Consider the following 24,524-nt stretch of genomic DNA (forward strand, 5'->3'; position numbering starts at 1 on the left):
CCTAGTGCTTATTACAACTATCCAAGCGGAGGTTACTCGAACCTCTACTCTCAAGGTAATACCTTCCCTTCAACTTGCAAAGTAATGGATTTTAACGTCACAACAAGATTACCATACCTCATACCAACCCCGCCAAACAGAATACTCCCACGCCCCCTCAACGTCATCACACAAAACCCACCACCACAAATCACACCACTCCAAACGCTCCAAACGCACAAACCTCAACAGTCTCCCCCCAGAACTCAAACACCAAATCCACTCCTCCCTAGACCCAGTCTCCTCAACCTGTCTCGGTCTCTCTTCGCGCCACTACTACCCAATCCACGCCTCTCACCACCCCAAAGTCTCGCTTTTCACTATGGATCCTTCGCCCTCTACTAACTCCACCTCTCGCTCTGCCCAGAAAATGTCTCACCCGCTCTACATGTACCTCATGCGCGACCAGCACTCGCACTTTGTACCGAGGGAAGGGGACGGGTATATCCTTGATCCGATCTCGGAACGGTATGTGAAGCGCGCAGGGTTCGAGGAGAGGGAGAGGGAGAGGAAGAGTAGGGGTGAAAGGTTTGTCTGGGAGGAGGGGAGGGCGGAGAGGGAGAGGGAATTAAGAAGGATTTGGGGGAGGGAGGGGAAGTTGGGGAGGAGGAGGGGGAGAGGGTGGTTTTGGTGAGGGAGGTGAGTTGGGATTGGTGTGTGTATTTTCGGTTCTTCGGTTCTGGGTATGGTTTTGGTATGGGTTTGGGTTAGGTTTGGTTTAGGTTTGGTTTAGGTTTGGTTTAGGTTTTGGTTTTGGTTAGATTTGGGTTCGGGTTTCCAGTCAGATACTTCGTTGCTGTTTTGGTGCACTTTTGCATAGCGTCGGTGTTTACTCATGGGTTTATTGATTTCGGATTGCGTGCTAGACTAATGTTAGTATCTCGAATACAGTAATGCATTGAATTACAAGCCTGTATCATGAGTGACACCACCTTGCGATGGCTAACTTCTATGTCTAGACTCTGATCGTTGCATGATTCGCTGGACTTGCTCTTAAATTCGCCAAAGCCTTTAAATCTCTTCTGTTTTGATTACAGGTGCAAACAAAAAAACGAACCTATTCAATAATTAGCATGCCGTATTTCAGAGTTAACTTCGTTTTGACCCCAGTCTTAGCCAAGATATAGCGTATCTCAAATTCAAGCAAGTAAACTCTACACTGGCTCATAACTGTTTCAGTCCTCACTTAAAATGGTAGTCTGCGTAGCTTCATCAAATATAAGCACATTTCGTTAAGCACATTTCGTTGCGCACAGTGCTGGTAAACAACCAACCATGCTTGCAATATACTCGGGCTCTGTTTGATATCAGCCCAAGGAGGGAAGGATCCGATCGGAGTAATCAAAACCCAGATATTTTAGGCAAAAGTCTCAGCGAGAAGCGATTGATATCAGCACACACATAAACACGCGTTAACTCCCGTCGTGTCTTAAGGACTAAGGGGTCCCTGGACTACGGGACTGTGACAAATCTCCACTATTATCCATGTAATTCTGTATAATCTACCAATAGAAATGCTAGATGTGGAGACAATTTTGACTAAAATGGAAGTAGCTCTTGAAGCCGAAGTGTCCAGGGACCCATCAGTCCTTAAGACACGACGGGAGTTAACACTTTCACTCTCAGATCGTTTTAGACGACAAGGAGTAAGAACCACGGTGTGGTACAACACATGGCAGTATTTGCGGTGCAGATTAATGTCAACCCACTTATGAGATGCTTTATTCCGTAGGAAAGGACCCACAAGCGTACACAGTCCATATGAGCGAGAATGACTCATGCAATCCTTCCCCATCTTTGACATGCAGTACCACGACAGTAACCAGATATAAGCTTCGTCTATTACTGCCAAATCCAGGCTCTCAAGGTCGCTTACTGGCAACGCTTTTCAAACATGGAGACACCACAGTTAACCGAGACCATCCTGATTCGTGTGAAGGAGGGAGTTGCGATTAAAAATGATACGCCAGAAATGAAAGCATTTCAGAAGTTAACGGATATTGTTAAATCACAAGATGGGTTTCTGAGACAATACTGGGTGTGTGGTTTCAATCGCTTAAATGCTTTTGATATGTGAAACTGATTTCGAAGGGACATCAAGTTGAGGATGATAACATATTCGTTTGGTCAATTGGTATTTCAAGCTGTTCTACCACTTTGAAAACATACTAAAATCGAGACAGATTGGAAATGGAAAAGCGATCATGACAGACTGCTCGAGTCTGTAGATTTGAAGTCCACCATTACAGCTGGACTGGCAGAATTATCTGACGTCAAAAAGCACCCACCATTCATAAGTAAGGATTTAACTCGCGCCAGCATATTTACTTGGAAGTAGCTAAATCTTTTCAGCGTACACCGAATTCAAATCCGACCCTACGGCTGCTTACACCGCACCAGTAACCGAAGTAGCATTTGTGAACATGCCCGCAGGCTACGGTGAAGCAGAGAAATACAGCATGGACAACGACATGTCCCACGTCGGCGACGAAGTCAAAACCGTAGGAAAATCCTGGGGCTCAGCAACTGGCTGGAGTAAGTTCCCTTTTACCTCATACCCTTCTCAATTTAACAGTCGACAGTTGTTGAAACACTTCCAAAAGACACAGAACCAACTGGTGAAATGGTTGCTCTGCTCGGGGTTTTTGGTTATGCAAGTATTGATGATCATATGAGATGGAGAGAGACGCCGGAACATGCGAGGATTATGGTGCAGATGGGGGTGTTGGCTGAGAAGACGGGGATGAGCGGGACGAAGGCGAAGATTCTGGGGGGGAGGTCGATGTTTCATGTACATTTTGAGGGTGGGAAATAAACTATAGTTAAGACCTCATTGATAAGTCGCAGAGTGTTAAGTGCTTGTTCGACGAGCTCCTGATTTACTTGAATTTGGTATAGAGAAGTGCTTAATTTCTTTAGCCTCTTAACTTCATTTTATCGTCTTGTCCAGTTGTCCAAGTTGTCAAGGGATTGTTAGCAAAGCATCATAAGTTGTATTGAATGTAACGGGTCATCTTACCATTTTAACAAGTAAGTAGCGAGAGAATGTCACTTCAGATAAAAAGAAATGTACCAGCCAATGCAACGCAGCCAGCTACAATTGTACGATTGGTAAATCAAGTTCAAAAACGTAATTTCGGAGAGCGCCGAACCTTTTAAAGTAACTTTCATCTATCATTTCTGAGCCGAAATGAAAATGAATGTATCATACGACACCCTGTGCCCAAAATTAGGATAAGTGCGAGTTAAATAGAGCTAACCGTAAACTCGCTTCTCTACCAAGTATCAAGCGAGTGTAATCTCTCCCACCCCATTCCCCCGACTCCTAAATCCGACCTCAAAACCCCCAAATTTCACACCTTAAAACCATAAGTCCAACTAACAAAACCTACACCAAACCCTTCTAGGACGTCATCTCCCCATCCGGCAGCTAAGCACAAGCGGGACAAGCACACGCCACCACGCCGTTGTACCTGCTGTATTCGCGCATTTCCTAGCGATCGTTTTCAGCCCTGATGCACGAAATCGGGCCACACCACGATTATCTCGGCAAGGAATCAATGCCTGATTGACTATCGGCAGCATTGGAATACGATGGTGGATGGAAGGATTGGATGGGATTATCCAAGAGAAATTAGAAGTGTTTGCGGGGTGGATGATCGGGAGGGGGCTTGGTGGGGGGTATAAAGAGTGTGTAGCTGACGATATCCTAAAGCTTTGAATGACTAGTTTTAAGTCAACTTTCAAAATGCTGCTTTCATCTTTCTCTCTAGCGTTTTTCGCATCGAGTATCTCGGCCACGGCTCTCGAGAAACGAGCCACGACATTCTGCACAACCCCTTCCGGTCCAGGTTTCTGCTCTACAACCTCTTCACCTTGCACAGGAGGAACATACATATCCGGCCACTGTCCCGGAGCAAGCAACATCCAATGCTGCGTCGCATCCTGTTCACCTCCCTCAGGCACCGGAGTATGTGAGCCCACCTCTCAAACATGCTCCGGTTCCTTCTACGCCGGCTACTGTCCCGGTCCATCAGACATCCAATGCTGCGCGCCTAAAAGCTCAGGCGGAGGTGTTGGCGCGGGAAAGTTGGGAATTGATATCTCGAGTACCCCAAGTGCGTCGTTCTGGACATGTGCGGCTAGTAGTTTCGAAGTCGTCGCTCTGCAGGGTTACATCCAAGGATGTGCCAAAGGCGGAGCTATCAAGGCGGGTTTTACGACGAACTACGCAGCCGCGAAAGCAGCTGGGATTCCGAGGATCGATGCGTATATGTTCCCATGCACGGGGACGCAGGATACAGGCGTGGCTTGCAAGAGTCCGACTGCTCAGCTTCAGGAGTTTTTGGGGGTTGTGGATGCGAATTCGATGGTGATTTCGAATTACTGGTTTGATATCGAGCCGACTAGTACGGCGAGTGGAGATCCGTGTAATGCGTGGAATTTGGGGGCTGCTGCGAATGAGAAGTTGGCCAAGGAGTGGGTTGTGGCGCTTAAGGCTACGGGGAGGAAATGGGGGATTTATGCTAATGGGTGAGTTGTTTTCTGTTGAGAACTGGATATTGCTGACTGGGTTAGGAATCAATGGACTTCTATGTTTGCTTCTCGCTCTACTGATATTGGGTCTTCGTTACCGCTCTGGGCTGTTCAGTTTGATAAGAAACCGGGAGTTAATACTGTGACCACTTTCATGGGTGGTTGGACTTCTGCTGTTGCGAAACAGTATAATCTTGGTAAGTTTTATATATATCTTGAACAATGGAGTAGGTGCTAACCTATTCTATAGATACAACTGCTTGTGGTGGAGGTGTCGATCTAGACTCTTTCCTGTAAAACACCTTTCGAAGACCTCATTCTTTCCATAAAAGAAGCATGTTTCTTGGTGCATAGGTCACTATCTTATTTATCAGATTGCCGAGAAGGGTACAAGATCACCACATCAAAATCAATTTGACTACAATATTTTCATATCAAACTGCAGATTAATTGATCCCTGACTTATGTAAGCTTAACCCTTGTATTTTTAACCTTTAGAATGTTCAGTTCGTCGCATTCTCATGTATAGTATTCTACTCATCGCTCCACCAGTGTGTTCCAAACCTGACGGGACACCCACTTACTCTACGGTCTCTACCCAGAACGTGAAATTTTCTCAACATTTTGTCGAAAGTACATAACAATGTTTCTTTTGTACAGATTGAATATAACGGGTTAGGGAAGGAGGTTTGGATACACCTTTTCTGGCATCGATATTAGGACGGTGCTCCTCTCGCTTAATTTTACAGGAGAAGATTTGGGAGATATAGCGGTAATCATGAACTTTTCTTCACTTTTCTATCGCTGAACAGATTTAAAATCTAGAGAGACACCCCGTATATAAAAACAGTGAAATTTCAAAACCCTCGTGTATATACGATTCTTCTGGAATCAATGCACACCTTGTCCAACCTAACCACTTATCACCAACCAATAACTAACAACCACCTCACCAAACTCCATCTCTCCCCAACAACACCTTAAACCAAGAACCTCCAAATTCCTCCACCAAGACACAACTCCTCCTTACCACTCTCCAGCACAAGATCAAACAAGCAATGCACAGACAAATCTCATCTCAAGAACTGGTAAGCAAGCTGCAGGTACGCGCTAACAAAAACCCGGGGAAGTGGGTATCCAGCACCCGATCGGATCTGTCTGTGCAAGGGGTTAGGGCAGGTGCAAGTGCCAATCCAAATTGCATAGTGGATGATGACATCAACACCGTCCCCCAACCACCGTGAATTGCTTTTGGCGTTGCGTGTTGCAAACTTTAATAAGGCTGCGCTGCTTCATCCTTCCTTTTAAAACTGCACAGTCTGCGAATTCTGGAGAAGAAGAGAAATATCTTCAACTTTTTGGTGGAGTTTATGATATTCAATCGATTCGTTTTGAGAACATTATCTTGTATTGATAAGACGAGTTTGAGCACACGATCCTTTTCGCACTCGCAATATCTCAATATGCCGTCCGCGAAAGGAAAACCCACGGATCCGAAGTTGAAGGAGGAAGTTACTGAAGGTATTTCCCCTCTCCTTAACCATAAACACAGCTACTAAGTGATGCGCAGAAGTAAAACAACAAACCAACAAAGACGGGTCCGGAAAAGGGCAGATGGCAGCCTGGAAAGTACGTTCCCCTTCCCTTTTGATTTTGAAGGGATGTGTGAGACTAAGATGCGCAGGCGAACAAAATCGCAAAAACCTACGAAGCAAAAGGCGGCGACTACACCAACGAGCCGGGCTCAAAAGATAAACCCGTGAAGGGGCCACCGCAGAAGAAGTCCGAGGCCCAGAAGAGCGCGGAGACGTCCAAGTCGCCGGGTGCGAAGAAAGGGAAAGGTAGCACGACGAAACAGGATGCGGAGAAGGGCAAAGATGCGACGGAGACACCCAGCACGGATTTGAAGGAGGATGAGAGGGAGGGGGACGAGGATATGGAGGAGGAGGTGGAGGGGAAGAGGAAGAATGTGGCGAATCAGGGGAAGAAGAAGGTTGGACGGCCGAAGAAGGGGGAGGGTGAGAGTAAGGGGAAGGAGGTGAAGAAGAAGGAGGAGCCGAAGAAGGGGGAGAGGAGTAGCGCGAGGCAGAAGGGGGAGAAGGCTGAGGAGGAGGGGGTGGAGGGCGCGAAGAGAAAAAGAGGTGCTGCTGAGGAGGGTGAGGATGTGAAGAAGGGGGCGAAGAAGGGGAAGGGGACGAAGTGAGATTGTGGTTGTGGATGGGGTTTAAGCGAATCCCTGTAGTATTCTTAACGGCTGTATGATTTTGTGCTCGCATACTGAATGAGAGCTGAAGCGGGTTGTATTGTTTGATGGCTTCATCTCAGAGGTGTTGAAGTCAATAGCGGTAGGGAAACAACCAGAACATTGATGATAGTATTTGTATATACCAACAACTCATATGTGCATCTGTCTACGGTCCAATGCTAGCCCAAATACTACGTCCCAATGATAATAGAAATAATGCAGTTCCCAGATAATCCCAAAATGCCCAAAACCCATATCCAATGCATTATGTGAACCGTACCAAAACTCCGAAAATGTGCCTATATGCAGTATCTAATGATAGATAGTGATAGAAATATCGTCAGTCATGATGACCCTATGAGGAAAAATGCAGATGTGGTATCATGCGAATCGAAGATGATTAAACGCCGTAGAAACCGTGGACATATGTATGTGAGAGAATAGCCGTAGCAATCTATGTATAAAGAAAATGGAAGCCGGTTTTGAGTTTGGTGAAATTATCGACCGGCTGCGAGCGTACTCCTGGGACTTGTAAACTTCATGGCCATATCTTCCTCGTCGCTACTGGAGTCGTAATCTTGTATCATTTGATCGACGGCAGCCTCTCTCTCCCTACTATTGGCTACCACTCCAGCACGACTCCTTCTATAGGCGGCACTGCTAGACGCGCTACTACCAGCGCTTCTTTCGCTTGTTGCTGCAACATCGAATCCAACTTTCTTTCCATGTATCTGCCTTGATTGTGGATTGAATTCTGTTCGAAGAGGACTCTCCTGAGGTGAAATCTGACTACGAGGAGGGAAGACATGTGCCATATTTCCAGAGTTACCAGGACTACTCATAAATAACAAAGTTTCTATAGCATCCTGTTCCTGAAGTGTTTTCTGTGTGGGTGTTTGGATTGTGGGGTGCTCTCGATAATCTCCACGATTTGGCGTCCTTGGGTTGGATGTTTGAAGAGATGAGTTAGAGTTTTGTCCCGAAATTGCAGGTGGTTTGCTAAATTTGGGAGTTCCAGATCTTCTTGAAGAAATGGTTGGCCGGATTTCTGCAGGCGGTGCGAGTCCTCTCGGTGGAGGGGGAGAGGTAGCTGATTGCTGAGAAGAGAACTTGCTACCAGGGTTATTCGTTGTTGAATGATCACGCCAGAATGATTCATATGTTCGAGTTGGTTGTCCTGAATTGGAATATAGATCAAAGTCTCCACTTGGCGCTTGTGTAATAATGTTTGGTCCACCAGATTGTCCTTGAACGCTAGCCAAGGCCTCACGAGGGGAAATTATGAGATTACGTCGGCCATGCAATGTTGAATTGGATTTGGATGAGGTTGGTGATCCTGCTTGGGATGCTAAAGACTCTACTTCGTCAATTGAATTTGACTGCCAGCCATTATTAACCTTGACCATAGCATAAGAAAGGCGAGTTCGTAATTCAGCAGATATCTAGGCGCTGTCAGCGTGTTTCCCGTGAATTAGACTTGGAAAGTCTCACCTCACCGATCCTACTACTTGTACTGGAAATATTACTGACTGCGCTAGCGTTCCTAGAATGACCGCGGGGTTGCACGCGAGAAGGTGGACTCGATTGAGCCAGTTTGACCTGCCCATCAGCTGTTCTCTTTTGTCCAGCAGTTGGAGAGATTGCGAGTTTTGGTCGCGTCGTATTGCTTGCTAATGGCTGTTGCGCTGCTGCCAGTTGTGACAATTGTGATAACTGTGATAATGGCCCATCTTGATTTGTACTTTGCGATGAGAATCCTTCAGACGCAGATGTGGGGGGAGTCGCGATGCCGTGGCTATCGTTGGTTGATTGCGAGTTGTCGTCGCCATTGTTTAATGACTGAATGGTACCCGCATCATTGGTGAAGTGCTGTTCCTCCTGCTTGCCAGCTAATTTTGCATCGATTTCTGACGCCATTTGTGACTGGTCATAAGCGCCCGACTGCTTTGAGACTATATCATTATGGGCCATTGATGTTGTCATGTCGGATCCCGTCGTCGCGTTGAAGGCGATTTTACCCGCGTCTTCGCGATGAGCCGCTGACTGTGCAACTTGCTTAAGGGCAGCAATTGCCTGCTCCTTGGGGTCCATCAGTATATCGTATGTTCCGTCGATCGTTGTCAAGATCGACCGGAAACTTGTAGCAAGAGCGCGTCGCCAGTGAGGGGTGTAAACACTACACGAAAGTATAGAAACGTTCGTGCGGTGGATGCGATGCGCGCTGCGAATTCGGTAATCGTGCTCTTTAAGCCACGCGTCCTTCAGGCAGTCGTAACAACAGGCCTGAAATGATCTCAAACTCTCGATAAATACTAGCGAATATATAATTTATCTATCGGAATAGGTGTACTTTGTGTTTTGAGCGTGGAAGTTTGAATGAGCGTTGGATATCGAGTCTGGTCGACGTGCATCTATGAACCGGGGCTGGGCCAAATCCCCCACTTTCACGCGCCGTCACGAGGAAGGTCTTCTGACCCGTGGCGATTAAAGAACGGCGTCAAGTAGCCTGGTTTTCCTTTCAACAAATTCCAAGACAGTATTTTGTAATTACAGGAATTGATTCATGGAAACTTGTCTCCTAAGAGCAAGATTCCCAGTGCAAAATTGTCGTGTATCGAAAGTACCTTCCTACTGGACATAATAATCCTCCCATACTACAGTAACGAAACGAACTAATCAGCGAATTAGGACCTCGACTGGTCTTGAAGGATCGAACTTTTAGCAGAATCTCGACGTAATTTGCATGCTCGAACCTCATTAGCTTGGGCGCTTAGTACTTCGAAGTAAAGCGGTTCAAAATAAATAGAGTCGAATCAATTATTGAACCTAGATAATAACTGCCTTTAGTTGGGGGTTTCAGAACGCGACCTACCTGGTCAAAAGACTCAACAAAGAGAATGATGACTATGGTTGAATCACTACCTATGAACCGCTTTGCTAATTCCTTATACGTCGCTCACATTGTAACAATAGCGTAAAAATTTCAGAGCTCTTCAAAACAACAGGAGAGGTTGACCTAGAAGCTTTAATGGATAAATAATGTTGTTGGATCCATAGCTATCGGCAGCGGTGTACCCTGGACCTCAAAAGGTATTCGTACCTAGGCGTTGAATTATGGGGATCTGCAATCAGACAATAGTTCGACTAGAGGGAGTAACATAATAGAAGATGGGAACGATGCACTGTTCAATGAATACGTTTCATCGTTATTCGAGGATCCATTCGTAAAAACGATCATGTAGCGAGTTGAAGGTGTAGAGGGGTTCAAGAGCCAAGCCTCAAAATTCTCAGGTTCAGTTTAGGACTAAGCCAATTGCGTAAGCAACCAATGTGAGATTCGGGTCTTCCGGCTTCAGTAATAACCCAACGTCAACTCTCTTGTCTAAAGTCATCATATATGTACTTCTGACCGACCAATTTTGTCTACCTGCTTCCCAACCAGAACACTTAATAATTCGGTTCATAACGCCTGTCAAACATCTTAAACGCCCGCAGTTTATTCCCTGTCATTCTCACATGCAAAAAACAGCCCAAAAATGAATTTCATATAATCATTTCTTCCTCACTCGTTTCGCTCGTTTCTGCCGTACTTTCCTCGCTCTCCGTTACATTTCCTGCTTGTGGAAGGCTAGGAGTCGTCTTGGCCGCGCCATTACCATTTGCAAGATAAACTGGTTTGCCGTTGGTGCGTGTTGGGGGCGTATCTCCAGTGATTTCTTGTTCAGAGGAAAGTTTATCCAGTTTCGAGATTATTTCTAGTCTTTCGACCCTACCTCTTTCCGAGTTCTCCCTTCGGACTTTCTCCCTTTCAATCTTAGCCAACTTTGCCGTTTTCCTCGCCGTTCTGTTGTCGGAGACCTTTCCAAAGGCTAGGACTTGTACAATAACCATGAGTATAGTGTACGACCAACATAACTGGTCATCGGCATGCATATCCATATATGGAGTTGATCCAGGGAGGGGCCCTAATTTCTCGAATGTTGGATGCGGTGACCGAGAAGCGGTCGGAGGTGAGGGGATATAGTAGGATACGAAAGTGTTGATGAGATGTAATATGAAGGCGGGGTTGAGTATGATGGCGGGAATGAGGTATGTCGATGAAATTGAAGGCATCTTGGCTGCTTTATTATCTGCGCCGCATTAGCTGAGCTCTTGAATATAGCATCCAGTTCGGACGGACCTCCAGCGATTCTGCAAGCCGTTCAGAACAGGGATGCTACTGCGAGCTTCTCAAGACACTGCTTAAGTTCCTCCTGCGATTTGATCGCAAAGGTGGGACTTTGCGACTCTTTGAACAACTGTTGAAGCTTGGAACTGAGGAACGCGGTGGGACAAGGTCAAGAATGCTGGCGCAAAAGCAATTGCCTGTATTACCCGCGAAGCCGTAAGCCGTGCAGTGTTCCTGGCGTTCCAGCAATATTCAATGTTTGCGGCGCTCAAATTCGCCGTCTTGTTTCAACACACAATGACGATCGTAGTGAGTGGGAGGAAACAGGTTCGTGCCAAGTCGTTGGAATGCGCAGCAAAAGACCAGAACCGATAGAGCCCCAGGTGATCCAAGAAAGCAACGAATGACAGGCTGGAGATAATTGGTCGACTTGGAGGATAATAATTGAAGATGTTGATGTTCTGGAGGAAGGCTGTTCTAGGTCAGGAACGTGTTGTTGATGGTGGTGGTGGTTGGCTTTCACAAGGCAGAAAGAAGCCTAGGGACAGTCCTCTGTACGAGAGATGGTACGAACTACGAGTTAGTGAAGCAGCAGCTAGAGGTTCGCCCCTCGGGAACTTTGAAGCGGCCTTTCTGTGGTCTGGTCCTTCCCAGTTTGGCGACAAGATACCAACTTCTAGCGTATCACCGGGCCTTATTGCCAGGAAAGATATGGTAGCGTCTTGAGTTTGCATTCTGCCATTTCGATGTCTGACATGTGTCTTTGAGGAACTCGGTCTGCAGGGGGATAGAGGATCTACCTTACCGAACTTTTCTGGCTTCTGATACGGCGAAGGATCCCAACTTCAGCTGCAAAGATTGAAGAGACCGTGTAAAGCGGAATTATCAGGCACAAATACGACGTACTCGGCGGACGGCGTCTTTTCTCAGGGTCCAGGTCCCTGATGATCAAGCGGTGAAACGCTGAAACATTCCCATTGGAATCTCTCCCGTCGGAGGGGAAAATCTGGTTCCGCGCGCGATCCATGCTGTGCCACGGTGAGGCTACCAGACGAGGCTGGAAAAGCAGCGCGGGAACGTTGGAAGACAACCTTATGTGCTCACGCCCTGCGACCATTTTAAGCTCAAGGTAATTTCAGTAGAGGCCAAAAAATATCTCAGTTGATTTTGCTCCAATTCTCCTAATAAATCAAATGTAACAATAAACCCATTTACCATCACTCAATCAACTGCAACGTTATACTAATTGTGTTGCCGCTTTTCTGACTCCTCTGGCCACGTCTTTATTTACAAACATCATCCTCTTTTCAGGTTACATATCCCAAGATACTGAGTCCACCAACTGTGCGTTGTTTTCTCCTGTACACCTAGTTCTCGTATTGTCGCGCATGAGGACACCAAGGTTGCTTGATCTCTGCCGCCGCCCATCATGGTGAGTAAATCCATCGCCTGCAAGCTCTAGAACATCCAAGGCTAACCACTACCCAGAATACTCTCTTCAACACCGCTTTAAAACAATCAACTTCTCTAAAACGCGATCTTGTATCACCTCCTTCTGGCACACAGTTGACGCCCTCACTCCTCGGCCAAATCTCCGCGTCTCTAACGTCCTTCTCGCGCACCCTAGACTCCTATGCCGAGCTGGCAAAAACCGAACTGAACCCTTCCAAAAAAGAAAAGGCCCACGAGAGAATTCAGTCTTTCCGAGCAGAACTCCAGTCGTTCCGGGAACAGTTCAAAGAATTAAAAGCACAAAGTGAAGATGTAGTAGTCACCACCAACCGGCAGGAACTTTCAGGACGTCGACCTCATAACACAGCGACGCCCGACAACCCTTACTCCAATGCTCCCATTGCCGCGAACACATCAAACAACTCGTGGGGGAATGAAGGTTCAAGATCTGCTATGGCCATGGGTAGTGGAGATTATGCGAGAGAGACACATGCGTTAAGAGAACAAGATTTCTTTGCGCATACGAATTCTGCTTTGGACGATTATCTGGCAAGGGGCCAGGCAGTACTTGGAAATTTGGGAGAGCAAAGAGAAATGCTGAAGGAAACCCAGAAGAAACTGTATACTGTGGCTAACACGCTAGGTATCAGTGGTGATACTATTCGAATGGTTGAACGGAGGGCGAAACAGGACAAATGGATATTTGCTGGAGGTGTTGTGGTGTTTTTCGCCTTCTGCTGGTTATGTCTACATTTCCTGCGTTAGGTTTGCTTGTTTTGTACTGTTGGAAGTGAGAGACGAGGTAAAGATATCTCAAAGATTGTGGAAAAGAGCTCGACGTGGGTTTTGCAGCATTTATAGGAAACGAGCGAAGGCGTTTAAGGGTACACTGGATATTCCATACATTTTGCTGATCATCAATACCAATGCTAGTTGGCAACGTTAACCCAGGTTTTAATTCGAAACTTGCTAATCGAATTCAAACGCGAATTCTATACGAGCAAGTCTTTCGCTTTATCTCGCTATCCTTAGTCGGTCTGAGTTTTTGTTGTTCAAAAGAATAGTTAGCATAATCAGCTTACAAGTTTAGATATATCTTTGGAATCGGGGATGGGCATAATGGCGTAACAGACCCTCGCGAGACTGCTGTGTCTTGACGACATATGGACGATAGAAAGTCGTTGAAAGATTGCTGAGTCTTCGAGCTGGCAGCTCAGTAGTGTAATATGAGTTCTCAGTATCTGCTGGTGAAAGGTACCGAGATTCGTGATTGCCTTTCGAGTTCTGCTGACGGTCACAACACGATTTCTCTCTATTTGTGCGGAAGCTGTTTGCTGTCATTGTTTGTTAGAATCTGCTTTTCGACCTTTCGATTAGTGCATCCTTCCTTCACTACTGCTTTCACTGACTTTGGATCGAGATTCACTCCAACAAGTTCTTTAAATTGAGGTTCCGAAGGGTCACCTTCAAAGTCAAGTAATATTCCACTTGCTCCTCTTGCTTCCATCACTTCTCCACCACGTATACTTTCTTGTCCTTCGCCAAGTTCCCTACTCACCCCCAGATTCCCCAACGTCAAAACACCTTTCGAGGCCAACTACATCACACAGATAATAACGACACATCATCAACATGGGCAAGAAAAGCAAGAAATCGAACAAAACCCCAAAAGCCCCAAAGGTCAAGCCAAATGGCTTCGAAGGTAAGATCTGCATTCGAAATTTTGTTTATTGAAGCTGACGCAACGAACAGAGTTCTACGCAGACCCGCCAATTACCCCAGAAGAAGCCATCGAAGAGCGCCACGATCTGTATTCTCCAACCCGTCCCTTTCCAGATCGGATCCAAACCTGTATCCAACGCTACCGTGCACGTCGTAAGCTCGACGAAATCAAGGCCAATTGCTTCAACAAGTACCTCATTCTCGGCGGCATCGAATCGACCAACAAGGCCTTTACTGGAGGCGCGTTAGATGATGAGACGCTGGCGACGACTACTGCTGATGAGATTGCTGCCATCCAAGCTACTGATTTCGTCCGACCTGGAAACAAGAAGTATTATGATCCGGCTGAAAGTGATAAGTGGATTGTCGATTGGGAGGGTGTTGCGAAAGGGTTCTTGTAGGTTTCACCTTTCCATCCACGATAAAAATGTAAGACTGACATTTGAAGTTCCTATAGAATCCCTACTCAGTTGGAGATGGAAAGCGAGCAGCTCATCAAGTTGTACTGCGCCGTCATCAAAAACTTTCTCAATTACGTCCTCCAACATGAGGTTTGCCCCGAATACGTCGAGGATGTCATGGCTGCGCGTAGGATCTGTGGACAAGCTGAAGAGGAGCTGAACGCCATCAGACGACTTGGGAAAAAACTACCTGGAAACTTCAACATCGCTCTTTCTACACTCTTCGGTGGTGTTTATTTCGGCATAAACCAAGCTGATCAACCCTGGCAAGAACATGCGATCGGGATGACGGTAGAGAAAGCGGAGGAGGTCCTCAAAAAAGGAGTTCAAGCTCTTGACGCCCTAGGCTATGTTTGGAAGAAAGCAGACATCGTGGTTATCAGCAGCACCAGGGACTATGAGGTTACAGCGATTGAACTCCCCAAAGAGGAAGACGGAATGTTAGGATTTTTCAAGTGCAAACCGTGGGAAGGGCCACAAAGTGACGTGTACGAGGCGCCAAACAAGACTCCATTATCTACCCAGGAAGAAACCTTTTATGTCGACGCCGACATAATCGAGCTTATCCAGGTGGGAATGAAAGTGGAAATGATAGTTCGAGAGATTGATAACGGCTTCAAGTTCTTTGACCACGCTGGGTTCTTCTGCTCTTTCTATACTTGTTTGGAGAATGAGAAGATGGTGGATTGGAAGGAGCCGGTTTTGAATACTAGGCCTGGTCCTACTGAGGATGATCCCGATGCGGAGGAGCGGATGATGCAGAGTGAGATGGCTGTTGAATAGTCGTGCTATTGGGTTTGATTGGAGGGAAAAGCGGTTGCGAAAAGTTTACTTGGTCTTTGAAGGGCTTGATTATGGTTGCCGGTTCAAGGAAGCAAGCGTTGACTAGCTTGGAGTATAACCGTATTTACTTCCCCGGGTGGAGTTGTAAAATAAAAAGCGTTTAGTTATTTTGCTTGATTTTTCATGGACTAGGCCGAGCTCGTGTCTATAGATGCTACTACAGCGCTAAATGAAATGACTGCGTCCGCCCGACCAGACTCTGGACAGAGACAAAGCTGAGAAGTGTTTCTTAAGCTCATCTGATCTTTTCCAACATATCTTAGGTAGTCAAAACACGATTCGGTTGCTGCTGGACTGGAATGAGAGGACCACTGTGACAGAAAGAGTTCTCCAACCTTTTTCCAATCCAACTTTTGTTTATGTTGCACAAATAAAGGCTGACCAATGTCATACAGAAGAACAGTTGTTGAATGCGATCGACTCATCATGAGATCCCAACAATTCTGAACAATCAAAAGAGTTCACCCTCCGTACTTCACAATCCAAATGCTGTCATTCCGTGGTAGGAGGAAGCTTGCAGTATGGTACGTGTGAGACAGGAGCATCAGCTGTCAATAGCAAACACACCACGCTTGGAACGTTGCAAGAGCAAGCTCATTGCCGCAATAGGGGGTATTCTCTAATGAAAATGACAGAATATTTATATTCGAGTCTCTTCATCAAGTGAACAAACCTGCTGACAAGAATTCGGAGTGCCTTTACGCCGAGACAATCTGTTCGAATGATGTTCCTAGACAGGTCAGCTCTTCGTTTAGTCAGTCCCTCTCGCTGCCCAAGCCCCCATTCAACATGCTGTCTAATATCTACCGCGCTAAGTGATGAAAATGTCTCTTCAACATGGGTGTAGACACTATAGACCTTACTGCTATATCAGCTCCTCTTATACGGCGCCGAAACTCTCAGCTGAGCTATACGACATGCGGTGGAAATGATAGGAACGCTCGAATACATACTCGGTCTCGCCTCGTCTACTGCAAAGTCCTTTAAGGGAAGGTTAGATGACATGGGTTCAGCCCTTCCAGAGCTTCGGAATAAAGCTTCCAATGCTAGGTAACCATTTGCCGTCGGTAGGTGGGCTATGCTTTGCCACGGAGAGGTATCTCGGGTTGCGCAGTGCAGGACGAATAGTTGTTGTATGGACTGAGGTTGATTGCTACCTGCAAAGTGCCACTGTTCACCGCTTCCTAGCTGAACCAGTCGTTGTCATGTTCCTGCACTAACAAACAAGAGCCAGAAACTTGTTAGTTGTAGCGTGGTGGACCTGGATGCTAAGACCGCTAACGAGTAACGGCCCCCTAAAATTACCCCTCGCTTGCTGTGAATGGGTGCGCCATTGCCGTTTTCCGGGCCCAGTCCAATCCAGATTTATTCTCCCAACTTCAACATCTTCCTCCCTCCAATACTCCACCTCTATACAAGTTGGCCATCCTTGCTATAACACATTTCTCCCTCTCATCCCCGTATCCAACATTCCGAACTGCCCAACGGCACCGACCAACTGCGCATGCGCCAACCTGCATGCGACTGCATATAAAAGTACAGGATCCACGAGACACCCTGTCTCTGCTTGCCAATAACTTCGACGTTCCGCTGCTCAGCCTTCTCTCACGAGAGAACAACACTTTCTTTTGCGTCAAATCTCCTCGCACAAAAAGCACGAGTCCGCGCGCACACGGTCGCCTTCCTCCCTCTCCCTCCTCTTCCTCCCCACCATGATAGAGTCATAGCAGTTGCGATTTTGAAGCCGACTTCTCTGATTCGAAGTTACCATGGCCAAACCGTTACCTCTTCATGCGGATCTCATCCAGTACCAACATGCCGTTGCAGGCCAGTAAGTTATGCGCGCAGGATACCCGCTTGGGGGTTGGGCAGCGACTGACGTGGGTTTAGTGATGGCACTTTATGTGATGTCAATGGGGAGCTCTTCATCAAGCCTTGTACGGCGGCGGAAATAGCATTTTACGAAGCTTCTGTTGCGTCGCATCCCCAATTCGCAGAGTACATGCCGACGTATCTGGGGACACTCACTCTGGACGCGGATCAAGAAGTAACTTCTTTCGAGGACGCAAGCGCAGCCCTGATTGCGAAGCATACAATTCCCGAAGTTGTAGTCCCGCCCAAGAACAACAAGCAGACGAAGAAAATTGCCACTTCCCAGGCACTCGTGTTAGAAAATGCCGCACATGGTTTTGTGAAACCCAACATTATGGACACGAAATTGGGGATACGGTTGTGGGCGGATGATGCGCATCCAGACAAGAAGACTCGGTTTGACAAAATTACAGAAGAGACCACACACAAAACGTTTGGGTTTAGGGTGGCAGGTATGAGAGTATGGCAGGGCCACGGCGCTTCTGGACAAGACGTCGACGAGGATGGTTACAAAATCTTTGATAAAGATTATGGCAAGGTATTCATAGGAAATCACAACGTCAAAGAAGCGTTTCGAAATTTTATATTCGCAGAGTCGGCAGGTATCGACAAGGAACTCGGGAGACTAGTCGCGCAAGCCCTTCTCACAGACGTAATGAGAATTCAGGACGTTCTCGAAAACCAAGAAAGTCGCATGTTCTCCTCGAGTCTCCTCTTTGTATTCGAGGGCGACGGGGCGGCCCTGCGATCGGCCATGGAAGAAGCTAGCCGATCACCCCCTACGTTAGCCAATGGTGATGAAAGCACCTCTGGCTCCTCTGAAGACGGCGATGAGCTGGAACCGGCAGGTCCTAAAATTTACGCTGTAAATGTTATTGATTTCGCACATGCGGAGTGGACGCCTGGGATGGGTCCTGATGAGAATTCGCTCACGGGCGTCAGGAGCGTGGTTAAGATCTTGAGGGAGTTGGCGGCGGAGTAACCAACTCCTTATATGAGACTATGAAAACCCAGGCTTTAGCCGATTATGACGCTAAATAGTGGTATGATGGGGGGTATGGAGTTACGAGGATCAAGTCCTTGATGTTAGGCATGGCGATGGAAAACTATATAGTTTGCTTGCCGTGTTTTGTTAGATACCCATAAATAAGTAGAGAGATAAAAAGAGAAGATTACATACAAGAGTCGTGTGGCTGTTTACTGGGGAGAACCGTCTTGACATGCTGCTTTGAGGATTTGTATGTTTGGTTTCTATGGGGTTGCGGGATCATGAGAATAGTGATTGCAAAGATATATATGAGACAAGGTCTACCGTGGCTTTGTTTAAAGTGTGATTATAACTGGTATCTAAGAGTTTGACCCTCGTGGTTGAAACTCTACCTAGAGCCATACTTCCACACTCGGTACACATAGCAGTAACATAATACAGCTAAACATCTATCAAGATGAATACCACACTATAAAACACGCATGAAGCTTTCTTTTCACAACATACAATCAGACCTAACACAACCAAGTCACAGTCATGATGTTATAACATATATCTCCTACCTACACCAGTACTTCACGAAATAAGGACCGCGTTTCTCCTACTCCATCGACAAAAGAATTCCGAAAAAACGTAACTAGAGTGATCTTTACCCCTGTGAATCTACCAGATAAATTGGAATAAGAAAACAAGTAGACGTTGCACTAGCGTCAAAGGACTAGTAACCCATCTGCTATATCACGAAATCATCAACCTGATGGAATGAATGCAAAACAAGCACGTAATTTGACATGACTACTATAGTGCTCCAAAATTTTAAATAGGTTTAAATTTTAGCCTCGTTGGAAGAGCATGAAGAAGAAGTTCTAGCCGCAGGGGGAAATTTATGGGCGACTCCATCCTATGGGTCGGCTTTTCGTTACTTCTTTTTTAATTTCGAACTTTCTGTGTTTTCATCCTGTCTAGCGTTGAGGTCATCGATCATACACCTGTGGAAATTATCTACAAGTTCAGATTGAGCACGTTTCAATGTTATAGCTCCATTGGCGTTAAGAAGACCATTTAGTGATACGCAGGAATTACCTGATAAATCATATGAGGTAGTGATAATGAATCATAAATTCGCTTTTCAACTAATCTTACATTTATCCCATAATATTGCAACCAGGCACCTCACCAAACAACACACCTGCCCAATACCTATCATCATCTGAGCATCCCCACCCCTCATATCGTCCCACTAGATCAAACCTCCCCTGCCCATCCCTCTAAATCAAACTCCCACTCATCTCCGGCCAACTCCCCCACACCATCGGCCGATCCGAAATCCTCGTATTAAGCGGCGCCAAAACCTTAATCACGCGTTTCTTCTCGTCCACGCCTGCCACATACACGAAACCCATCACGCTGGCGTCTCGAATCGTCTCCTGGGAGTCTCGTAGCGTGGCGTGCATAATGGCAAAGACGCAATGCAGCATTTCTGGCGAAGGGTCGGATTTATCGTAGATCTGGGAGGTGCTGAAGATGGCGTCTGCTTCGCCGCCGGGGAGGAAGGAGGTGTCGGTTTTGTTTGCTGGGTTGGGGCATTAGTATGAAAGGGGGGAAAGGGAGGGAGAGCTTACGTTCGCGGATGCGGTAGATGGTTGCTTCGTCGAAAGATACATTTTGGGTGTGTGGACTTAAAGTTCTTCTGGGGTCGCCAAAGAAGTATTCTTTGATCGCTGCTTCTTGACAATGGCGGAGGTAAGTCTCATCTCTGTCGACGCAACCGCCTGATTTGTCTAGTTTTACTACGGTTATAGGGAGGGTATTGGTGGTTCCTGAAGCGAAGCGACGGTTCATTTCACTGTAGAGACGTTCTGAGCCGATGATGATGATTACGTTTACTAGTACGACATGTCAGTTATAAAACTTACTCAGCGGGTGGGACTCACCTGAGAATTCTCTAACTATATGTGAAATCAAATCATAACCTTCCTTGCCTTGGGCCATGGCACCTGGAGTATCGATAATCATGCCTGTCTCTTTTACTGCTGGGTCAGCCGTAAGTCTACTTGCTGCTGCTAACGCCAACCGAGTCAAGACTTGCTTGAACATGCTTGTATTATCTTCGGGACTAGGTAACCCATAGTAGTAACATAATGGTAACTTTACTGGCACTGGGCTGGGCCCACTCGTTGGACTGCTCCCCCATCCCTGCTCTACATCGATGATGGAGGAAAATGGCGTTGCCGTCAAACTCCCTGGTACCGACAACATCCCTTCTCTTGAGTCCGTGTTGATAACCATAGGCTGTCTCCCCATTTTGATAGCATAAGCCGCTAGCATCTTAATCAAGCTTGTTTTCCCCGCATTGTTTGGTCCCACAACAAGAACCTTTGGTCCCTCCGCTCCCTTTTCCTTGGCTTCGTCTCTCAGCCTTTCTAAAGCGAAGTGTGTGTTCACATATGGAATCATAGGTGTGTCTTCCGCTACATACTCTTCGCACGGCCCCGAGACTTCGATTCGACAGCCATGCCATGTGAAAATGGCAGCTTTCGTTCCGCGGAATGTGTATGTGTGCTTCTCGGCGAGTTCTGTGCCAAAGATTTCAGCGGTTCCTGAGAGGAGCTGAGGGTTTGTTAGATGCGTTTACAAAGTGACTCAGCGTGAAAATACCTTGACCTCAATGCTAGTCCCAAAGGCAACTTCGAAGCGCCATTCCGAGTTAGCTTGTAACTCGTGGACAACAGTTGCTGAAGTCACAAAGGTTGGCGCAAAGGTAGCCTGGTCGAAATTAGCTTTAGTATTTATCAAAATTGCAGTTAAGGATTCCCATACAGTGGCGGGAGCTTGCCCAAGGCCAGGAATACTAGATAATCCTGGTATTGACATTATGCTGAAGCTCTCTGGAGGGGTTGCAGCTCGGAGCTTGCAGGTTGATGGAGGACGGATTAAATTCAGTGGGGCAGGTAGGCTAGCTAACAAGGGTGCTTCAGCCTTATGAGCTTATTTACGCGACCGCACGCGTCACCTGAATTTCAAGTCAACAAACCACCCGCAATATCGAAGATCTCTTTACGGCCCTGGCGGTAACGTTGAAGATGCCTCGAGAGACCAGGTCAGGAAAGACATATATCATCTTATCCTCCGATTCCGATTCCCGCGCTTCCGCAACCCGCGAGCGAGGCCTCAAAGACCGCTTCAACGATTCCGTCCATTCCGTCAAAGCGACCATTCGACAGCTCTGAGAACAAAGAAAACGAAAATGCTGTGGCACAATTCAAACGAATTGCTTCTGCGCTAGAGGACAGGATCAATATACTACAAGGCAGACCAATTGCTGCAAACCCGAAAAATGTAGCAGCGAAGAAGCCGGTAGCAAGGCCCGTCAAACGTCCAGTTTCAATCTCAAGAAGGTCTGTCGTGCCCGGCGTCGAAGATAAAACTGGCCGTATCCCTCTTGGTCTGAATTCAACAGCCATTGATAAGCTGGCTCCTACAGCGGAGACTGCGCAAACTTGGGATGTTGAGGGCCATTACAAGATTACGGGATGTGTGGCCCATCCAAGCCCTCGACGTCTCTAATTATTCTATGAGCATATTCTATTATGCTCAAAGCTCCACGCGCAATTCTATGCCACTTTCTCCTTTGACTCTTTGAAGGATGGCATCATGCGATTTGCGCCCACGAAGATAGAACTACCTGCGGGCAGGAGAAGCTGCAATGTGAAACTCTTTGAAGAGGACTGCACGCTACGTTCTGACATACAGCCCGGTCCTGAGAATAGGACTTGGAGAATGAGATGGAGGGCCAGGGACGGTGGTATGCGTTTGAACAAGAAAGTAGGGGGCGAGCGTGACTTGAACTTCGACTTTAGCTTCCAGCGTAACCCGGATTTCTCGACGCACGATTTTACCGCCATAGACATCGAAATTTCTATAAAGTATAATGACAATACCTTTCTGTTCCGAGGTTCGAAAGAATCTAATTTCACTAACGAAGCAGCCGATGCGCCGTGGACGTTACGGCAAAAATGGGAAGACCTATTTGATCTAAGGTGGGACCCTACGTACTATGTTATCTCGTCAGCCTGCGAAAGGATTATAGTGCCTGCTGAGTATGCGTATTTGTATACATTGAGGTGATTTTTGAAGATTTGTGGGGATTCCATATAGTGTTTATATATTCTGGACAAGTATGTAAGGATCAAGACTAACACGATGATTATAATACTATGGTAAGAGGTGGTTAGTGAACGTTGACTTTATAAGCTAAAAAGATATATATTTTAGGCCGTTATATAAATCTCTCTGTGTTATACATTACAAATATACCTTAAGTAAAGTTTTAACGTCTAATACAATATCTATTTAGAAAAGCTATACTTCTATACGACCAAGTAATCAGCTTACATATAGCTGCTAGTAAGCTTTGCAAATATATAAACTTCGACTTTTACGACGCCTGTTTAAGGCTAACCCCACCTTGTTAACGTCATACTGGATGAGCTTATTTACGCGACTGCACATGCTCACGCGTCACTTAATCCAAAACCAATAAACAGTCGCAAGAATTTCAAAGACATTACGACACAATGGCACGAGAAACTCGATCAGGGGCATCTTACAAGTCGCCTTCTCCACCAACTACTTCCCATTCTAAGCTTTCTGCATCAACAAGTGAGGCCTCAAAGAGAGCCCATCGAAGCGAGGAGCCGACATTTTTGAGAATAAAGAAAATGAAGATGAGGAACCTCAGTTCAAGCGGATTGCTTTCACATCAGATGATAAGGCCAATGTGTATGAGAACCCACGTTCAAAGAAATGGAAAGCATTCGCGGCCGAATATGGACCAATAGCCAGAGCCAAACCTACAGCAGTTTTGAAGGAGACGAGACACAAAAATGAAAGATCAAGCTCACATCATGGTCTGATTGGGGACGTCTCATCGACCGCACAAGCAACCAATTCTTCGGCAATAATCCTAGACACTTGGGAAGTTCAAGGTCATTACAAGATAACTAATAAGCTTGAGGGTTCCAATCTCGACACATCCGACTTTGAATTCAGCATGTTTTACTATTCCCACAGTTCTCCGAGGCAGTTATACGCAAACTTCTCTTTTGAATCGCTCAAAAAGCGTCTTATGAGGCTGGCGCCAGGCCCTATGAGACGCAGCAATTTTAAACAGTTCGAAGAGATGTATGACTTAGAGCCTGGAGAGCTACCGGCTCCTAGGAATAAATCCTGGATTTGTAGGTGGAGAGCTGCTGATGGAGGATTGCGTCTGGGTACACCAGTTGGGGGTGAAGGTGACAGGAATTACGAATTCGTATTTGAACACAGGCCAGCTAATTCGACGTGCGACTTTACTGGCATCGATGTCGAATTCGGCATTATCTACAATGATAACCCTTTGATATTTCACGGCACCAAAGTGGCCAATCTTACCACGGAGACGGCTGACGACGTTACAGAGAAAGTGGGAAGATACTTCTAAGGAGGAATGGTATCCAAGCTACTATGATACTTCGCCTGAGCCAGAGAGCCAAAGAGACATTGAGCTATTGAGTATTTCTATACCAAAGTACATTTTAGGTCGACCCGTCAGTGCCGCCCCGACTAGTTCGAAGAAAGTGCCCAAAAAAGCAGTAACACCACGACCTTCCACCGAGCCTCGCAAGCTCATCGAAGCAAAACCAGACTCTGGGGCGCCATGAAAATCTCCCCCGACGACCACGATCCCTACGTTGACCCTCGCATCCGGCGGCTGGCCTGGTCCCTCCCCTGACGGATTCCAGAAATGCCGTATACGATGGCGAGGCACGAAAGAGTCTTATTACCTACCTAGACGCGGGATTCGCAGCACGGATGAGTATGAGACGGAGCTCATTTTTGGGGTTGATGAGGAGGGGGAGCTTACGTTGTCGATTGTGATGGTTGTTGATTATCAGTATTTTGTTTGGAGGGGGACGAAGGTTGGGGATAAGGGGGTTTATAGGGCTTCGGATGCTACTGTGAGGACGAGGTGGGGACCACTTTAGACCGCCTGTAGTTCCGAGGGCGTATGGGTATTTGTTTGGGTGAGGGATTGTTTTGGGGGATAGTTTATACATTTAGTTATAGTGGTTACATATTCTGGATAATTACTCAAGGGTAATAGGGTAGTTGTAGATGTCTAGGTTCGTAGGTGTTTAGAGGGTGTTGCTTTCACAA

The 24,524-nt window shown here is 46.5% G+C and overlaps 11 protein-coding genes across 11 annotated transcripts; 8 read left to right on the top strand and 3 right to left on the bottom strand.

The window, feature by feature from the left end:
• Positions 1-1,933: 1,933 nt before the first annotated feature.
• GLAREA_01861 (uncharacterized protein) lies at positions 1,934-2,854 on the top strand (the record flags this gene model as incomplete). Its single annotated transcript, XM_008089077.1, has 5 exons — positions 1,934-2,077; positions 2,131-2,173; positions 2,223-2,336; positions 2,392-2,574; positions 2,622-2,854. The coding sequence occupies 5 exons, from the start codon at positions 1,934-1,936 to the stop codon at positions 2,852-2,854; spliced, it is 717 nt and encodes a 238-aa protein (XP_008087268.1).
• Positions 2,855-3,787: 933 nt separating this feature from the next.
• Positions 3,788-4,872, top strand: GLAREA_01862 ((Trans)glycosidase; the record flags this gene model as incomplete). The annotated part of the gene is made up of 3 exons (XM_008089078.1): positions 3,788-4,572; positions 4,618-4,772; positions 4,826-4,872. 3 exons carry the CDS (start codon positions 3,788-3,790, stop codon positions 4,870-4,872), a joined length of 987 nt encoding a protein of 328 aa, XP_008087269.1.
• Positions 4,873-6,038: 1,166 nt separating this feature from the next.
• On the top strand, positions 6,039-6,778 carry GLAREA_01863 (uncharacterized protein; the record flags this gene model as incomplete). The annotated part of the gene is made up of 3 exons (XM_008089079.1): positions 6,039-6,096; positions 6,146-6,204; positions 6,260-6,778. The coding sequence occupies 3 exons, from the start codon at positions 6,039-6,041 to the stop codon at positions 6,776-6,778; spliced, it is 636 nt and encodes a 211-aa protein (XP_008087270.1).
• A 539-nt stretch (positions 6,779-7,317) lies between these two features.
• On the bottom strand, positions 7,318-8,911 carry GLAREA_01864 (uncharacterized protein; the record flags this gene model as incomplete). The annotated part of the gene is made up of 2 exons (XM_008089080.1): positions 7,318-8,262; positions 8,312-8,911. The coding sequence occupies 2 exons, from the start codon at positions 8,909-8,911 to the stop codon at positions 7,318-7,320; spliced, it is 1,545 nt and encodes a 514-aa protein (XP_008087271.1).
• A 1,452-nt stretch (positions 8,912-10,363) lies between these two features.
• Positions 10,364-10,933, bottom strand: GLAREA_01865 (uncharacterized protein; the record flags this gene model as incomplete). The annotated part of the gene is made up of 1 exon (XM_008089081.1): positions 10,364-10,933. The coding sequence occupies one exon, from the start codon at positions 10,931-10,933 to the stop codon at positions 10,364-10,366; it is 570 nt and encodes a 189-aa protein (XP_008087272.1).
• Positions 10,934-11,438: 505 nt separating this feature from the next.
• Positions 11,439-11,714, top strand: GLAREA_01866 (uncharacterized protein; the record flags this gene model as incomplete). The annotated part of the gene is made up of 1 exon (XM_008089082.1): positions 11,439-11,714. The coding sequence occupies one exon, from the start codon at positions 11,439-11,441 to the stop codon at positions 11,712-11,714; it is 276 nt and encodes a 91-aa protein (XP_008087273.1).
• A 703-nt stretch (positions 11,715-12,417) lies between these two features.
• GLAREA_01867 (uncharacterized protein) lies at positions 12,418-13,205 on the top strand (the record flags this gene model as incomplete). The annotated part of the gene is made up of 2 exons (XM_008089083.1): positions 12,418-12,420; positions 12,477-13,205. The coding sequence occupies 2 exons, from the start codon at positions 12,418-12,420 to the stop codon at positions 13,203-13,205; spliced, it is 732 nt and encodes a 243-aa protein (XP_008087274.1).
• Positions 13,206-14,072: 867 nt separating this feature from the next.
• On the top strand, positions 14,073-15,406 carry GLAREA_01868 (uncharacterized protein; the record flags this gene model as incomplete). The annotated part of the gene is made up of 3 exons (XM_008089084.1): positions 14,073-14,142; positions 14,193-14,559; positions 14,620-15,406. 3 exons carry the CDS (start codon positions 14,073-14,075, stop codon positions 15,404-15,406), a joined length of 1,224 nt encoding a protein of 407 aa, XP_008087275.1.
• Positions 15,407-17,235: 1,829 nt separating this feature from the next.
• On the top strand, positions 17,236-18,320 carry GLAREA_01869 (SAICAR synthase-like protein; the record flags this gene model as incomplete). The annotated part of the gene is made up of 2 exons (XM_008089085.1): positions 17,236-17,297; positions 17,357-18,320. 2 exons carry the CDS (start codon positions 17,236-17,238, stop codon positions 18,318-18,320), a joined length of 1,026 nt encoding a protein of 341 aa, XP_008087276.1.
• Positions 18,321-19,594: 1,274 nt separating this feature from the next.
• Positions 19,595-21,200, bottom strand: GLAREA_01870 (P-loop containing nucleoside triphosphate hydrolase; the record flags this gene model as incomplete). The annotated part of the gene is made up of 5 exons (XM_008089086.1): positions 19,595-19,899; positions 19,949-20,212; positions 20,261-20,936; positions 20,985-21,092; positions 21,147-21,200. 5 exons carry the CDS (start codon positions 21,198-21,200, stop codon positions 19,595-19,597), a joined length of 1,407 nt encoding a protein of 468 aa, XP_008087277.1.
• A 1,703-nt stretch (positions 21,201-22,903) lies between these two features.
• Positions 22,904-23,808, top strand: GLAREA_01871 (uncharacterized protein; the record flags this gene model as incomplete). Its single annotated transcript, XM_008089087.1, has 2 exons — positions 22,904-22,988; positions 23,045-23,808. 2 exons carry the CDS (start codon positions 22,904-22,906, stop codon positions 23,806-23,808), a joined length of 849 nt encoding a protein of 282 aa, XP_008087278.1.
• Between the last annotated feature and the right edge of the window lie 716 nt (positions 23,809-24,524).

The sequence above is a fragment of the Glarea lozoyensis genome (genome assembly GCF_000409485.1).
Source record: "Glarea lozoyensis ATCC 20868 chromosome Unknown GLAREA7, whole genome shotgun sequence".
NCBI lineage: Eukaryota > Fungi > Ascomycota > Leotiomycetes > Helotiales > Helotiaceae > Glarea > Glarea lozoyensis.